The sequence below is a fragment of the Candoia aspera genome, chromosome 7, assembly GCF_035149785.1.
Source record: "Candoia aspera isolate rCanAsp1 chromosome 7, rCanAsp1.hap2, whole genome shotgun sequence".
NCBI classification, from domain to species: domain Eukaryota; kingdom Metazoa; phylum Chordata; class Lepidosauria; order Squamata; family Boidae; genus Candoia; species Candoia aspera.
The window spans coordinates 22027899-22046294 of record NC_086159.1 but is presented as its reverse complement, the minus strand read 5'-3'; the positions used below and the strand labels follow the sequence as shown (position 1 = coordinate 22046294).

The 18396-nt window shown below is 40.7% G+C and overlaps 1 protein-coding gene across 1 annotated transcript in view; it reads right to left on the bottom strand.

The window, feature by feature from the left end:
- TBXAS1 (thromboxane A synthase 1) overlaps positions 1-18396 on the bottom strand; it is a 269800-nt gene that overhangs the window by 39377 nt on the left and 212027 nt on the right. Inside the window, exon 10 of the mRNA XM_063308553.1 lies at positions 14271-14558. Within this exon, the coding sequence (XP_063164623.1) occupies positions 14271-14558 (288 nt within the window). The remainder of the gene's footprint in view (positions 1-14270; positions 14559-18396) is intronic.

The window sequence follows — 18396 nt, the reverse complement described above, 5'->3', positions numbered from 1 at the left end:
CTCCAAGCCCAGGATTTTGTCCTGAATATCTGAACAGAATGGACTTCACAGTCTTTCCACCTAAATATTTGTTCCTAGTCAGCAACTACCCCAAAGCTTCTTCATGTTGACTATTTAGGGGGGAAGATGATTATGATAGTGGTAGCAAATAACTGGCAGCAAAACCTTTGCCAAAGCATAGAGTGTGGCCCAGAGATCTACCAGTGATCCTATTCTACCTTTTGCCCTTCTTGGCTTTAGATACCACAGCCCAAAGTTGCAGAATCTTGTAATAATTCCTTTGGAGTTTTCTAATACTTACTCCCAGGTAATTGGATATACAGTTTGTAATGGTGGAAAGGCAGCACCAGCTCTTTCAACTGAGCCTAGAATCAAAGGGGCAGCCAATGAAAACCTTTTCTACTGACTTTAGTATTTTAATTGATGTTTTTAATTGCTGCATGCACTAACTTCTATTGCACTGAACATTCTGCATGTTTCATGGCTCCTTTAAGATGTTGATTCTGATCCTGATCATTATCGAACTGCCCATACCAGTCACTGCATTACCTTTGATTTTTGCACTTCTGACATTTAGGAGCAGTGGCTTCACGTTGCTGACCTCTGATTTTTATCTTTTTCAGAAGATAATGCTTCTGAAGCATTGGAAGAATGCTTATATATTCTGGCTCCTGACATCATGGACCAGTTCAGGTTCCATTAATTTTTCTCTTATGTTCTGAAGGAGGTGGGAGCTTTCAATCTCCAGGAATGTCATTGTAACACTTGAGTTCTAAATGTTGAGAGTTAAAATAAAAATAGCCAGTTTTTCATTGCACGTAAAAATGACAGTGTGAAAGTTAAGTTTTGCCAATATTCTAGCAGTTGTGAAGCAAAGTGGCCAGTCAAATAACCTCACACTCCTAAAACATAGTTTAATTAGTTAATTGGAATCTTCTGGGAACCAATATGCTAAATAGGAAAAAAATGTTGTTTTTCCACAGGGATCAAATTGCAAATAAAATGGTTTTCTAGCAACCTTGCTATCAAAAGATTGTGCATCCATGTCTGTGTATAGATTATGCTTCCCAAAGATCTGTCCTCAGTTGCTGTCTGAAGCAGGAAGAAATGTGCGTAAAACTCAATTATATTACACCTATATAGAGACAATGGTGCTGAAAAAGATCAAAGTGCTCTAAAAGAAATCTAGAGAAGTAAATTCTATGAATGCACAGCACTTGTTTAACATTGGTTTAAACATTCTAATACTTCTTGATTTCCAGGGACCATCCCTATTTTTAGAACCTGTCCCTGATAAAATGCTATTCTTGTTTTTACTTTGCATGAAGAAAATATAACAAGTGGATACATAATGGTTTGCATATTGCTTTATAACATCTCCACGCTGCCTGTGTAAAAGCAACATCTCTGGAAGAGGGAGTGGGTTCCTCTGACTGTAATTTGTATGCAAGTAAGTATAAAACACCAGGTCATTGCCCTCTTCCTCCAGTGACCATGAATCCAGGCAATAAAAACAACTGAACATGACTGCTGCTTAAAATATCAATTAAAGAGATACACAGTGGTAAAAACTGGCACCCTCTGTAAAAAGTATAGCCCCATTGTTACTCATGAATTGACAACATTATCTCCCTTTAAAAAATGGAAGGATAGTGCTAAAAATGCAGCTATGGATGGGACACGGTAGGATGAATAACAAATACTATATATTCCCTGATAATGTGGAAAGACAGGTACAATTCCACTTTTACCTTGCAGCTGACAAATAATGATTTATTAGCAATAGGAGCTCCTGCTTGAATTTCTCATAATTTTTCCCACTATATGCATTTTTTTCCTTGGGCCAAATTATATGACTGACATATATAACAGCCTTTTTTTTTTAACTGAAAAGCAGTCAGCACTCAAAACTGTTTTTCCGTAAGTGTAAAAACAACTGAGAAAGTGACCATTTTTAACAGAAAAACAGCAGGAGGAAAATGGTTTAAGCAATTCTACCTCTCCCTACCCTCCTCTTGCCTTGCTTTGCTAAACTCTCAGCCTTCCATCATCGCATTTCATTAAAATAACAATTACAACATTAACAAGAACAGGCAGTCTCCTTCACCATACAAGATCCCGTTTGTCTCACATTATTGCACATTTAGGATTAGAGAGATCAGAGAGAGAATGGCATTTTTGTGGCTCAAACCTTCTCTCTGTCTCTCCTCCAATTAAATGGAGGCCTAAATATTTAATGATTTGAAATAGTCACAGAAGATGGAATTGTTGTAACAATTCGTCAACTGTCTTAGGACTATCATCGGTGATGTTGCTTCTGTACCTGCCATCAGAGATTCAGGATTTATAATAATGCTAATCTAATCTGCTTTTTACACACAGGATCTCCTAGCACAGAAACTTAATGATATAAATAATGGGCAGAATGGAGTCACCAAAGGCAGAGGAGGGAGAGGTCAAGGACAGACTGGGTCTGGTTGTTCCACATCAGACTACAGCCAAGGTACCACTTTAGAAGGCTCCCCTTTGTCAAGCAAACAAGCAAAGTGAGTAGCACAAAACCAGCAGAACAGGAAAAAGGTTGCCTCATACAAAGAGCCTTTGGGGTAGAACCAGGAAATGTTAGTACTCTACAGAGTCGTCCTGGGAGGGGTGAGGTACTGTAAGTGTTATTTAAAGCATCTCCCTGGCAACACGATGCTCTCAGGTTCCAGACTAGGCCCATCTATTTTTGCTGACCTATTTATTAACTGCACTGCTGTGTTGCCAAATAGTCAAAGCTCCCTCTTAGACAGGAAGGGCTCTCAAAGGCTTCCTGTTTGGGCTGGAACTTTCTTTGGGCAACAGTGGAAGCCTGAATCTGCTGTTCTGCTCTTTGGCTCTGGCACCCCCCCCCCCCCCGGTGCTCCTTAGGCTCAGCTATTATAGTAGGATAACATTCAGAAGTGGCACATTCCCTAAAATATTGGCTGAGACAATACATTCCTTTTACCACCCAGCAGTCTATTAAATTATTGGCAACTGGAGATGCAGAACTAACCTAAATGCTTTCTCCAAAGAGGGCTGTCCTTCAATATGACATGAGCAGATTCATAAATTCTGCTTCTCGGTGAAGCTGCTGTGTAATCAGTAACTGCTTGGCTCCTACTTATCCAGTTAAAACAACATTCTTGGCTAGCTATTCTCCTTATGCAAACTTTAAGTGGGGCATCTATAGCCAGTTCATACATTATGCTGGGCAAACTTAAATTAACCCCATCAAGACCTAAATGCAATGTGTAAATTCAGTCACAGGAGGTTATAAACAATCATCTATGGCTTTGTATGATGTAGAATGAGACCAACTGTGGCTTATTAGCAATCCAAGATAATAACATTGCCTCTTTGCCCAATGTGTGAATGCTGTCATAAACTGTAGACCTAGACTTGTTTAATAGTCATTTCTTCTCTTTAGGACTTCAGGGAATCAGGATGGAAACTGACTGGAGATGTCTAAGAGAGCCTTCATAGCACTCAGTACAGGCCATGCAGCTCCTTGGCATCACCATGGCCTGTTGACACCAATTTTCTCAATAGTCCCACAGTAGTGCCTTTACTTTGTCTCCATCACAAATGGAACACCCTAAAATCATTATGGTATAACAGCATAAAATGTTTCAGTTTCAAGGAATGTAAAATCAGTGAGTAATGCCTTGTGACCTGAACATGTCTACAAGGCATAGCCTCATCAACTCCCTTTTGGCCTCTAGCCAGCCTCTACCTCGGCCATTTCTCTCCCAGCATCTGTCCTCTCTAGGAACACTTTGTTTCCTGAGTTCCTTCCATAACCAGCACCTACCCCCACCCTAGTTTTTATTCCATCCTTTTTCCAGCTCACGAGAAGAACACAGCTCCACTAATATGTTAAGATGGGGGGGGGGGGGAAGTCATTTTTGCCCTATGCTGCTTTAGCAATATTTTGAAATGTTCACAAACTAGCAGGAAATGTTGAACATGTGTTGTTTCTTTACCATTTCCTCTATATTTGTCAGTTTCAATCATTCTCCCCTGATCAAGAAAGAGAACCTGTTGTCCAGCAGTTAATTTCACTTCTCTTGCTCTCCTGGATCTAGTTAGTTGCACAGCCATGCCAGGGACTCCTTCCCTTCTCTCTGGGATTATTTCTGTCTTGGTATCTTTCCATATGTTTAATTCACATTATATTAATATGGCAGATGTCCAAAGGGTTTGGGGCAAGGACAGAAAAACTTGCCCAGTCATCTAGGAACAGTTTGATCCTGTTGGGCCTGAGGAAGTGGACAGGGTTCTCGGATCTGTAAAAGCCACCACGTGTCAATTAGATCCTTGTCCCTCCTTGCTGGTGAAAGCAGGTCAGGAGGTGATGTGTGGATGGGTCCAAGTGATAGTGAATTCATCCTTGGGGGAGGGAGTATTTCCGGTGGCCTTTAAAGAGGTGCTGGTAAGCCCCCTTCTCAAGAAACCATCACTGAACCCTATCATTCTGGACAATTTTCGTCCAGTCTCCCACGTTCCCTTTTTAGGGAAGGTGGTTGAGAAAGTGGTGGCATTGCAGCTCCAGAGGGTCCTGGATGAAATGGATTATCTGGACCCATTTCAGTCAGGTTTCAGGCCTGGATATGGGACAGAAGCAGCCTTGGTCGCACTTATGGATGATCTCTGGCAGGAGCAGGATGGGGGCAGTGCATCCATCCTGGCTCTTCTTGACCTCTCAGCAGCTTTTGATACCATCGATGATGGTATCCTTTTGGGGTGGCTCAGGGAGTAAAGGGTGGGTGGCATGGTTCTATGCTGGTTCGCCTCCTTCCTCCGGGGCTAGTCCCAATTGGTGTTGATAGGGAGCGAGAGATCCAGCCCACGGCCCCTTCTCTGTGGGGTTCCACAGGGTTTGGCACTCTCCCTGCTCCTTTTTAATATCTACATGAAACTGCTGGGCGAGATCATCCATCACCACGAGATGAGGTATCATCAATATGTGGATGATACTCAACTGTGAGGCTGTGACCACCCTCTCTTGGTGCCTGGAGGCTGTGGGGGTCTGGATGGGGAACAACAGGCTTCAGCTGAACCCCAGCAAGATGGAGTGGCTGTGGGTTAGGGACTCCAGGGTACCCAAGAACTTACCATCTTTGTTTCTGGATGGGTTTGCACTGCCCCAGACAGATCCAGTGCAGAACCTGGGGGTCCTGATGGACTCACGACTCCTGCTAGAAGAGCAGGTGACAGTCATGGCCAGGGGAGCCTTTGCACAACTTTGTGTTGTGCACCAGCTACACCCCTTCCTGGATTGGGAGTCTCTCACTCATGCCCTGGTCACCTCACGTATAGACTACTGCAATGCGCTCTACGTGGGGCTACCCTTGAAGAGTATCCGGAAGCTACAGCTGGTCCAGAATGCGGCCACGTGAGCAGTCTTTGGAGCCCCAAGGAGGGCAATATAACACCACTGTTCCGCGAGCTGCATTGGGTGCCAGTTTGCTTCCGGGTCCAATTCAAGGTGTTGGTTATCATCTTTAAAGCCCTACATGGCATGGGTCCAGGTTACCTGAGGAACCGCCTCACCCCCCATTACATCGGCCCCTGCCCACCCGGTCAGGCAGAGAGGGCATGTTACAGACCCTGTCCATGAGGGATTGCTGATTGGCAGGGTCCAGGAGGAAGGCCTTCTCTGCCACGGCACCCGCCCTTTGGAACAGCTTACCCCTGGAGGTAAGACAGGCCCCCACTCTCCCAGCCTTCCAGAAGGGGGTGAAGACTTGGTTATGCCACCTTGCTTGGGATGGGAGGGGGGATAGCCATTCATGGGGGTGGCTGGCACCATGATTGTGCCAAGCATAAGGTCCTATTGCCATCTTGAACTTTATACTTTATATTTTTGTATATTTATACTGTAATTTGTTTTTATGTGTGTTTATACTTGTATTGATTTTATATTGTACTATTTTTACTGATTGTCATTTTATTATCTGTAATCCGCCCAGAGTCATCATATATGAGATGGGCGGCAGAGAAATTTGACAAATAAATAAATAAACAAACCAAGCAGATGAACTCCATGAAGAATCTCAAAATTAGACCCTCCCATCCCTGCCCTGTCTTATGGATGTTTTCCCCAATGGCTGGGTATATGCTAAAGGCAACAAGCAACTGAACAGTTAGCTCTACCCTATTTGGCAACGACTCAGAACAGATACAACGGAGACAGGACTGGAGATTGGCAATGGGGACAACCATTTTTATGCCAGCATTCTTTTGTGCCAACTCAAAATAGGTGGATAACACTTTAATTCAGTAATGGGGAAAGGACTCTTTGGTATTTATGACATGATACAGGAAGTAGTGCTCATGGAAACCAGTATGCCCACAATATCTCCAGATGGCATTTAGGAGACTCTTAAATTAAACAATTTAATTTGTAAAACAATAGTGGCCAACGCCTCACATGGCTGCCAAATCTTGTGAGATTTTGAGTAAGAATGCCAACAGATTTTGAGTGAGAATGCTAAATCCTTAGAACTGTACAAAATTTTGGTCATATTTGTGTGTGTGTGTTTTAGCCATTGTGCAAAAGTCCGAGGATAGGGCCTGACATCTGGAAAGGTTGCTGGCCTCTGATTTAAGATCTTTGAATTTGGGAAAGCATAAATTCATCAGCAATGGTAGGGCAATGTAAGAAACACTGAAGAGGGGAATCCTTGGAAAATGGTAGAAGAGGCAGAAAGCACAGTCGGCATCATGCTAACAGATGAGTTCCGCAAGGACAGCTAACTGGGCAAAATCAAACACTTCCTCACAGGGCTGACTGAAAGGATTTCTGGGAAGCATGGGATTCTCTAATTCACTGTTTCTCAACCTTGGTAAGTTTAAGATGGGTGGACTTCAACTCCCAGAATTCCCCAGCCAGTAAAGAATACCTCTGTGACTACATACCAAATGGCTGGGGAATTCTAGGAGTTGAAGTCCACCCATCTTAAACTTGCCAAGGTTGAGAAACATTGATCTGATTCATCCTACTTTTTAATTTGTAGCTGGGTGAGAAGTTTCTAGGATCAAGCAAAAAACACAAACCTTCTGAGTTCTCCAGAATGCTCCACCAGGAGAGCTTGTACAAAAACAAGTAACCTTTTGCTTGATGTCTGGAGAACTCCAGAGCTCACACAACGTTTTGTGTTATTTTAGTTGATCCTAGTAGAGCTATCATCCAGCTATGGGTTTTAATCTTCTCTCCATGGACCAAGATGACTATGATCGACTTCCACAGGATTTATAAGGTGCTTCAGTTATTAAAAAAAAAAAAAGTAAGATCACCAGGAAAAGTGCCTGAGTTATTTAACTATGTTCCTTCATCTTCCCACGCCTCCAGAAAATTAACTCTGTATTCTGTAATGCACATACGCTCTGAGTCGTAGTGACCTTAGCATCAAATTACAAGCTCAAAGACAGTTTCTTTGTTGTCTTCAGTTTTCCATCTATTGGTTCCTTCTTTTTCTTTTCTTTGCCTTGGCTTCTAGGTGTAGCTCATTCCCTCCCCAAACTCACCAATATAACACTCTGTGAGCTGCCCACGACAGAAGTAATACTAATCTGAAATGATACCTGGTAAGTGCAACATGTAATTTCAGACTGGAGGCACCAATTTGCTAGTCAGTTTGTAGTGACACTGCAGTATTACTGTAACAGACTTTCTGCACAATTATCTTCACAGATTAGTACGCTATTCATTCTGTCTGAGGAGAAGGGATAAAGGAATATGATAAATTTGTTATTTCCATAATAAAGAAGGTGTTCTCCTTTGCCCTAAATCTTTTGAAATAAGGCTCTCGATAGTAAATGAAATACATTCTCTGCAGAAAATGATGAGATTTATGGAAGCTTGTTAAGAAACAAAAGAAAATGCTGCATTCACTTTCATATTCCAAATTAAAGAACATATTAACTTGAGGGGGGCAAAAAAGGAAGTTTGGCAAGGTTAAAAAAGAAAGATTTCATATTGGCCAAGAAGCATTCATTTGCTGATCATTAAAAATTGGTACAATATGGGAAACTGGAATTTTACTTTGTTGTTATTTTTTAAAATCTATCTTGAATCCCAGTGCTGCAAGTTAAGAAATTAAATAAAGAATTTCAACTAGTCTCATTTTCTGGCAATGTTTCTTTTGAAACATAGAAACAGATCTAAAATACTTGGATTTCCCTATTCCCCATCTCCATTTAGGATAAGAAAACAGAATCCTTAGGAACACAGATGGGTTCACATATTGCATCAAGCATGGTTTATTGACTATGGTCGGTTGAATTAAGTATAACTGGCTCAGTTTCCATATCATGCTAAGTTCTAGATCAAGGGCATGAAGCATGGTTTAAGCCAGAGGTCCGAACTACAAGTAGCATGCCGTGAGCCCTACTTTAAAAATACTGATTGGGGCCCATATAAAAGTACATTTTATTTTACTTATATTTAAATTAAAATTAAAATAAAACCTGTTCACTCTCCATAATAGTTTTTCCCTTCTGTGGCATTATAAATTACATGATTTGGAAGTGTCTGGGGGCCATATCCAAAGCTTTAATCTCCCCTTCACAGCTTCCATCTCGATGTTTTTTCCATAACCTGTGGATGTCCAATAACAACAAACTTATAAAAAGTTTGTACTTTAGTCTTTACTGAGCTTAGGCATTTAGAACTTGGAAGTTTAGGAATGGGAGAACAAATGGTCAAAAATCAACTAGGAAGAATATTGTAGTTGCATAAAGCGGCTAGTGGATAGAAGATGTGTTCTAATCATTAAAGATATTTTTTTCACATTCATCTAGAAAAAATAAAAACATATGAGACCCAAAGTTGCTTTGCAGAACTCCAATTACCTCTACGATCAATTGCATAATTACTTGAGCTGAAAAGTCTTCCCAAATTTTGTTTTGTTTTAAAATACCTTTTTATCTTTTTCACACAGACGATAGTTTGCCAAAGAAACCAGTTTGCTGATTAGAGAATGGAAAATAAAGGTGAACATCTAAATTTATCATATATATTTACTTCCCTGTATCAAAGAGAAGAAAACAGAATTAATCTTTTCTTCCCAAGAAGAAGTAAACTTTTTCCTAGCATATACCAACACAGCTTTAAAACTATTTCAACTTCAGCTTTTACATTGTCCTGGAGTAACTTCAATATTAAAATCCTGTTGAATTAGACTAATGTTTTAAGGTTAAATATTTCTGTATCTACTGAAATGCCTTCTGGTTGCAAAACATTTTTATCAGAGCACCTTAATTAGGTCTATCAGATCTGGGATGGAAATTCCAAAGAGCTACTAGCAAAGAGTTTTCTGTATCTCTTTGGTAATGGTGACCACCAGGAGGCACTATGTGACCAGTTTAGTCCTATTTGGGACTTGTCAGACAGAGGCAGCCAGACTGTTATTCTATGGCGTTCAGACCCTCTCCTGGGGATTGAACTCATGGACCCTAGCACTTTAGATGACTATGTACTGGGTATCAGCTTTAGAAGCTATCCAGGTCCTGGCACGCAGTGGTGCTGCAGGAAGGGTTCCATAAAATCTATCAGAATGGTGTGTATCATTCCTCCACAGAGAAATGGCCTGTGGTGGCCAGTGCACCTGAAAAGGGAATCAGATGTTTAAGGCAAGGAAATGCAAACGGAGTGAGACCAAGACTAGCTGGCTATTTGATAACCGTAAGAAAGCCCCACACATAGTGATGCACACAGCATATCCCAGCAAGGCCCAACTTCTAACACGCAGAGGGTGTTCCTATAGCCATTCCTTGTGCAGATGATGGTGTGACTTAGCTTTAAAGTAGTTTCAAATGAAAACATTTATTTCTTTAACCTGTGGTAGGGCAGATGGCAATGCAGTTCCAACCTAATTAGCATATGTAATTAATTCTACCTGAAACTTTCTGGATTTCAGACATCAGCATACATTCATTATTCCTCCTAAATACATCTTTTACATTCCCAGTTTTGCGTAATAGAATATCTAGCTCAATATTTTAGACCAGGGTTGGCAATCCTTTGATGGCTGGAGTTCAAGTCTTTTTTTGGCAGGGAGGTGAGTGTGTGCTTTTGTGGGGGGGGAAGAACAACAAAGAGGTATGGAACAATGTGCAACTGGGGGTGGGTTCCTGCATTTCCAAGGGTTGGGGTTTGGGTGGGAATGGGTTTTGGGAGTATGTTACCTTTAGGAGAGGAAAAATTGTGTTTCCATGTATTGGTCTTTTGTCACCAGCTTTTGCTCTGGAACTTACAAAAAAGGCTTTGGGACTACATGATATTCCATTTTAGATCAATTAGGTATTACCAATGTTTCCTACTTCATTCAGCTAGTGCATGAATCAAATAAATAGAAATGTGCTAATTCAACCTAGCAATATAGTCAGCTGCAGAGGGTGGGGTGAACCAAGAAATGCAAAGCCAAACAAAGTTCACTTCACTTCACTAAAAGTTTATATAACCATCACATACAAATGAGTTTCCATGCTTTCGGCAACTGGTCATTCAGCTTTTACTTTGCACAATTATTGACAAATAAATGGACTCTTCATTCCCATTAATGTTACCCTAATTTATGTACATACCTGGAGGAAAAATTCCATTCTGACTTAATACTCATAACCATCTGGAACATTTTTTAAGCTACAGCAACATTAAATTGTTGCCTAATTCCATCAGTGATCGCTTCTAGGGATTTAATATTTCTTAATAAATTAGACAAGCATTCTCATTGGTATTCAGACCTTGTAAATAGAATGTGCATAATTTAGGGCTGGGGGTGGTGGTGGTTAGGTAATAGAATGCACTTTCTTTCCTTATCCATGTGTCATTCTGTCATTCTACTTCTGCAACACACAGGCCTGGTTCATACATTATGTTAAACCGTAATGAGGCTTGTTTGGTTTTGACTTAACATGTCGTGTGAATTTAGACATGGTTATGGTTTGGTAAAATGTACCAACCTTCATTTTCTTAAAGAAGAACTGGCTTTTTCAGCACAGTGGTTTATGATTATATTTTTATGGCATATAATAGGCTTCCTTGTTTCCAAGACGTGGGGTTTGGGCAATGTTATTGTTATTGGTTTGATTTTTCTTCCTTGTTCTTGTTTTAATTCTAATCATCTATACTCTGTAGATCTCCTAGAACTGCAGTTGCAGCTGATGTGGCCTATATACCAATCAAAGAAATAAAAGAAAAATAAGGGCACTGCTTAAAGAGGACACCCATTTTTCTAAGTTTCTAGTGTTTAAAAATAGCTTCATTAGGAAAGAAGCTACCATAACAGGATTGGGGTTTTGCCAATGCTCATATCTCAGAATAAGAGGAACTGATGCTTATACACTAAACAGACTACATGGCCTTAACCAAAGACTTCTTTGGATCCCCAAGGAATACAGTGATTCATAGTACTTGGAGAGACTAAAGAGACCTATTCTTAAGTGGAAAATAACTAATATTCAGACTGAGCATTTACCTTCTAAAGATTTCCAGCCTTCCAAATTTCATTCTGGATTACTTTACAAAAATATGACATTACACTGTATTAAAATACCAAAAAATATTCAGCATTTACTGTTACTATATATTTTTAAAACAATTTAACCTGATCAATAGATTAGTTTACTCATTACAATACCTAGGTCACTAGTATTAACTCTCCTTTGCCTGACTTAGAATATAAAACATCCTGTTTACTAGGAAAATCTGTAAGAGGTGTTTATAATTCTCTCCCTCAAAGCACAATCATCCAAAGATTCTGCATTCCCTTAAAATGACTAAGTCATTTCTACATCATCTAGAAAGTTTACCATTTGTAGCAAAAGAATCTGATGGCTAAAAAACACCAGAATATCATTATAAAATGTAAAATATCTCATGTCACACACAGCTTTGAAAGCTGAGAAAACTCTTTGATATTAAAATTCTGTGCACACTTCTCAAAGATTCAGTGATAGGACAGAGGTCTTAAGTCGCATACAGAAAATCAGGCTAAAATATGTCTTCCTTCTTTTTTTTGCTTGCAAAAAAGGCCATTAAACAGAGGAGTGTGCGCACACACACACACACACACAGGATTTGGCTGGGCTGTACTTTAGAAACTCCATCCCTCACTCAATATTCTCTGTAATAAAGATGCATTTTCCTGAATGCAGCCTAAACTGAATTTACATACGCCCTTTATTTTCTAGGTTTAAGGTGGATGTGCTGAGTAGCACTGAAAAGAGCAAAAACTATGGCAGGTGCACAGCTATGTAAGTCAAAGGAAGGGAATACTAGAAATTATCTGTCAGTCAAAACCCATCCTTGAGACTTTATCCTTCATCTTGATAGGCAGAATATACTTCCCTTCTGCTGATCTGATAAGAGGAGCTACAGAAATTTGACAATCTTCACCCTTAAAATGGAAATCATCTCAGTGATTCAGGCAAATATTTAAATGCTGCTAAACAGTGATCTTTCTTTAAAATAAAAAAAAAGGAGGGAGATTGCACTTGTTTTCCCTAGGAAAAGATTGGAGGTTTTGTTCTTTTTCCTAAGCTATAAAACCCCTTTCTCACACCAGAGGCTCTAAAGCATAGAACACAAATAAAGAAATCAAAGTACTTTGGTGTTTTTGTTTTTGGACAGGCAAAATTATATCTATCGGCTGCACTTGTTTCTGCTGTGTGCCTGTATATGCGCAATAGCCTCTTTCACCTCTGGAACTCTTTTTCCAACATTTATTTACACTGCAGCCTCTCTTGATACTTGCAAGCCTTTTCAGCAGCATATTGACTCAAGAAATCTTAGCCTCTGTAGTTGCCAGCTTCTGAGTGTAAAGTGCTTTGAGACTACATGGATGTCATTAAATACATGCAATCTGTCCTGGGTGGTTCCTTGACAACATCATCTCTGTAACTATTAAATTCAATTTCTTTTAATAGTTGGAGAAAGCTGCTTCTGCTACTAAATGGTTCACTGCATAACAACCTAAAATATAAAGTATCAGAATAGGTGGGCTGATCCACAAAAATCTGTTTTTCATTGTTGTCTTGGAACTCCATGGAAGGAAAAGGGTTTTTCCTTAACAGATATATCTGAGGCTATAACTGCTAAGGTATCAAACCCACAGTAAAACAGACTAAATTCTGATAGAGAGGATGTTCCCTTCTTGGGCATGTAACGTGACATTGCGGCTTACCATTCAGCCAATGCATCACTGACTTTGGGACAGGGGTAGGCCTTGAAATGCACTTTTGTTTCTCAAACAGCAACAACCTCAGTGAAGGATGGGAGAAATGTTCCTCCAGCCATGGTCACTGCCACAGGTGAGGATACACAACTTTTGGGAACCAAGAGCAGCACTGAGCTCTTGAATAGAGTGCTATGGGTCAGACTTCAAAAATGCAGCTAGTTTTGAAGCTTGAGATTGCTCATTCCTCTCATAGATAGAATGGGAGCAAAGCTGGATCTGCCTCTTCTGACTTGATCCACCTCCAAGTTCATCTGGAAAATCACAAGGAGAAGCAGGTACCAGATAGGTACTAGAGGAGGAGGAGGAGGAGGAGGAGAGAAATAGGAGGGAATATCCAAAAAATGCCTATTTCTGAAATGTTATAGAGAACTGAAGAATATTCTTAGAAAGTTGTTTAACAAACGGTGAGTAAAATTACTGTGAAAAACTGAAAATGCAGGACATTGGCCAGGTAATGTAGTGCAGCTCACTGGCAGAGTATATGCTCTGATGCAAAAGATTCCCAAGTTTAATACTTGGAATCCTTTAAAAGGACTGAGAAAGTTTTTGTCTGAAATTATGGAGAACTGCTCCTAGCCAGTTGATAGAACAAACAGATCAATGGTCTAACTAGCTGATGAACAGTGTCTATGCATCTGCAACAGAAGGCATGCACTTGAGAGGCAAACAGACACTTCTGGCCCATGGAAGTATTAAAAAGCATCTTCTCCCTTTGCAGAGGTAGGTTGTACTGACACTCCATCTGTAAATGATCCAGCTTTGTTCACAATAAAGTTCACAGAAATGGGCATGGATTTGCCCTGATCTAACAGATGGCTTGATTTTGACTGAAATATGCATTTTATTACACTCACCGGGCATTTAATCCACATTTTAAACAGTCTTCTTTGTTTGATTTTATAAGGGCATTCTCACTCTCTTGACCTGAAGAAGTCTGTCCCCACTCTCACCCCCCACCCTTTGCCTAAAAGCAGAATGGCAGCCAGGATGCATACTTACATGTTTTGAAAAGAAGTCATCTACCTCTTGGAGCAGCTTCTCTTGGCACTGGGGATTGGTGGCTAGCAGGTAAGTGCCAAAGGAAAGTGTGCTGGTGGTGGTTTCATAGCCAGCAATCAGGAACAAGGAGGCTTGTCCAGCTATCTCATCATCACTCAACAACGCCTGCTGCTTTTTCGGCAGAGCTTCAGAAAAGTCAGCTTGGCTGGCTGCGTCTGACCGTTCCCTGACAATGTCAGCGGTAGGCATCCGCACATCAAGCATCAACTGAAGGAAGTCTCTGCGTCTCTGTAAAACATATTGTAAAAGAAATTAAAAATCAGGAGTCTGGTACCACTTATTCCAACTAAAAAAAAATATTAAAAGCTATGAATATATGGAACTGATGAAGGGAGCTGAAGCTCATGGACACTTATGCCTTTTAATAAAGTTGTTAGTCAGAAAAGCTGCCGCCAGACTCCATACTCCAGGCACCATAGACTAAGACGGCTGGGGCCCTGCAGTGTAAAAGAAGTTTATTTTATTTATTATTTAATTTTCTCAATTTATTGGTTGCCCATCTCACTTTTCCAAGAGACTCTAGGCGGCATACAACAAGGTTAAAAACAATCAATGAATACATTAAAAAGTCTAAGAAATATATAAAACCATAGAACAGAGAGCCAGTTTGGTGTAGTGGTTAAGGCATCAGGCTAGAAACCCGGAAACTGTGAATTCTAGTCCTGCCTTAGGCACAAAGCCAGATGGGTGACCTTGGGCCAGTCACTCTCTCTCAGCCCTAGGAAGGAGGCAATGGCAAACCACTTCTGAAGAACGTTGCCAAGAAAACTGCAGGGACTTGTCCAGGCAGTTGCCGAGAATTGGACATAATTGAACGGATTAAAAAAACAAACGAACAGAGAATAATAGACAAAGGGATGTTAAAAATAATGGAGTCACCTCACTAGGTCACCCATCCCCTGGGGTCCCCAGGCCTGCTGACACAACCAGGTCTTGAGGGACCTCTGGAAGCTTAACAGGGACAAGGCCAACTTTACCTCAGCGGGGAGAAGATTCCACAGTGCATTTGCCACAGCAGAAAAGGCCTGCCAAACATAGCTCCCTAGGCATCAGAACCTGTAACATGGCCTCTTTGCCAGATCTGGTAGGACGGGCAGATGAAATCAGGGAGAGGCGGTCCCTCAAATAACCCAGTCCCATACCATGAAGGGGCTTTAAAGGTCAACACCAGCACCTTGATTTGAACCCAGAAAGAGAATGGTAACTAATGCAGCTCACGAAGCAGAGGTATACTGTGTGTCCTACCAGAAACACATATAACTGCTTGCGCTGCTGCATTTTGTACCAGCTGAAGTTTCCAAAGTTAGTAGTTTAACAGCAAGTTACCAACCACATGGACATTTATTCTGACTCTCTCCATGAAATGACTTTTCTACAGAAGATAGCAAGCCCTCTATTCTTCATTGCTAAATAATTACACCCACATTTTCCTGTCTCTTTTCAAAAGCAGAGGTGGGTAACCCACAGCCCGTATGTCACGCTTCTTCCCCAGGATTGAATCACTGATATTTGGTGGGAAAATTACTGTTTTCAATGCTGCAAGTTTTGCATTGTTTTTATTGTTGTTGCTTGGTTAACTTTAAACCTAAAACAGGTACGGGAAATCACAAGAGGTGGGGAGGGGAAATCAGCCCCCCAACTTTAGTTCCACCCTCCCTGGTGACTTTCCTGCATCATGGTGGCAAGCCCTGCAAGCTGAGTATGTAGCAATGAGGAAGATGTAATACTTCTCTTGGAGCAGTGTTTCTCAACCTTGGAAACTTTAAGAAGTATGGACTTCAATTCCCAGAATGCTGGCTGGGGAATTCTCGGAATCGAAATCCACACATCTTAAAGACCCCAAGGCTGAGAAACACAGTCTTGGAGGAAAAGTTGCCTATCTCTTAATATAAAGTCCAGAAGGCCTCCTTCCTCTGCCCAGCTGAACTAAATGCAGTCTGGAGAAGACTGCTTTATCTTTCTTTCAATTGTCTTTTTTCTGAGAAGCAGTCCAGCATCTTGAATTTGGGATCAGATTCCAAATCTTTATGGACAGAGTCCTTAACACTATCTCTGAAGTGGGAAAGCTCCATGCCCAGCTATCGTCAACAAATTCATTAAGGCTGCATCCACAAATCACACTAACCTATGATTTCTTTTAACACTAGTTTGTTGGACAAGCTAGAGCGACTCTCACAGGCCTGCAGTGACTTGGGTAGGCAAAGTAATTGCTGGCTTATTTTGCTTCCACTTTTTAGCTGCTATTATTAGGCTGGTTAGTGACTGGGGGAGGGGCATATAAACTCTCCCCAAATTTACTCACCACCTTCACACATATTATGCTATGTCAAAAAACAAAACAAAAGCAAAAACACCCATATTGTGATTTATCACAAAACATGGACCTAGGAACACTTACCAAGCAGCCTCTGTTAAACTTAGGGTCCTAGACCTAGAATTAGCACAAAGCCTTTCTCCTTTGCTATATCTTCTTCGAATCCAATATTGAAAATAATCCATAATCCATAATCATTAGATACATCTTGCCTTTTTTCACTCAGCAGGGTATATCCCCTCCCTTAAACAAAGGCCTTTAAAAGAATCCTTTCCAATAATGTTAAGCTTGCGGTGACTCAGCAATGCATATGACATTCTCCTGTTTTCAGCTCCCTTCTCCCAAACCTGCCTTCATATTTTTTTCACTTTAGCTATCACTTTTTATGATTTTATGAAAGTTAAGAGTGACCTGACCCGCTAGCCTTCACTCTTCTGTAATCCTATGTAATTGTTTGTTAGATTCATATCCTGCCTTTTCTCCAGGAGCAAAAGTCCGTTTACAAGGGTATCTCCCTTCCTTTAATCTCCACAACATCCCTGTAAGGTAGGCTGGGCTGAGAGAAAGTGATTGGCCAAATGTGTCCCAGTGGGTTTCTATAGCTGAGGATGGATTTGAACCTGGGTTTCCAGATCCTACTCTTAAAATTTAGCCAGTTTGGTCTAGTGGTTAAGGCAACGGGCTAGAAACCAGGAGACTGAGAGTTCTAGTCCCACCTTAGGCATGAAAGCCGGCTGGGTGACCTTGGGCCAGTCCTTCTCTCTCAGCCCAACTCACCTCACAGGGTTGTTGTTGTGGGGAAAACAGGAGGAGGAAGGAGTATCAGGTATGTTCCTCGAGTTATTTATAAAAATAATAAAGGCAGGATTCAAAAAGTATGCATCAAGGATTAAGATATTCAGTGATGTATAATTTTTCAGAGACAGCCTTTACAACTTCTAGATCACAACAGAAGTAAAGTTCCTCTGTATTTCCTCCAGCATGGTATGAGGAATATTTGCCTCATAATCTTCTAATTTTCTTTCATTTTCCCCACTAATGCCAATACTTTAATGTTTCTCCATGTTTCTATTAGCAAGTTTGATTTAAACAAACTTGAAAGTGTTAAAATTGTAAGTCTGTCCAACTTCATAAAGACTGTGGGAGGCATATATTAAAAACAGCGAGAAACAATATTACAAAGAAAAGAATGATGCATGTCCATAAGATTAAAAAAAAATAGACTAACAAGTATAGTATCTCCATGTGGGGAAAAAAATCCAAAATCCATGCTAATCTAAATGACACAAAAAGTATGCAAACGTATTTGGGGGATGTGTGTGTGTGGAGAATCAGAAAGAGTGGATATATTTTCATGTCTTTGGCTGGTCCTAATAAAGCTATGATCCATCTACAGGTTTTGGATTAATTTTAAAACTGACTCACATTTTTTGATTAGGTGGGCACATTCCATATACCATTTGTTTGTGCTGATAGTAGATACAACACAGAAAGGATTTTTTTCTCTCCCCCTTTGCCTGTTTACAAGATTTGGAGGGTTTTGGGGCGGTGGTGGTTGCGTGCCTTCAAGTCAGTGTTGACTTCTGGTGACTGCCTGGACTAGTCCCTGCAGTTTTCTTGACAAAGTTTTTCAGAAGTGATTTGTCATTGCATCTTTCCTAGGGCTGAGAGGGTGACTGGCCCAAGGTCACCCAGCTGGTTTCATGCCTAAGAGTCACGGTCTCCCAGTTTCTAGCCTGGTGCGTTAACCAC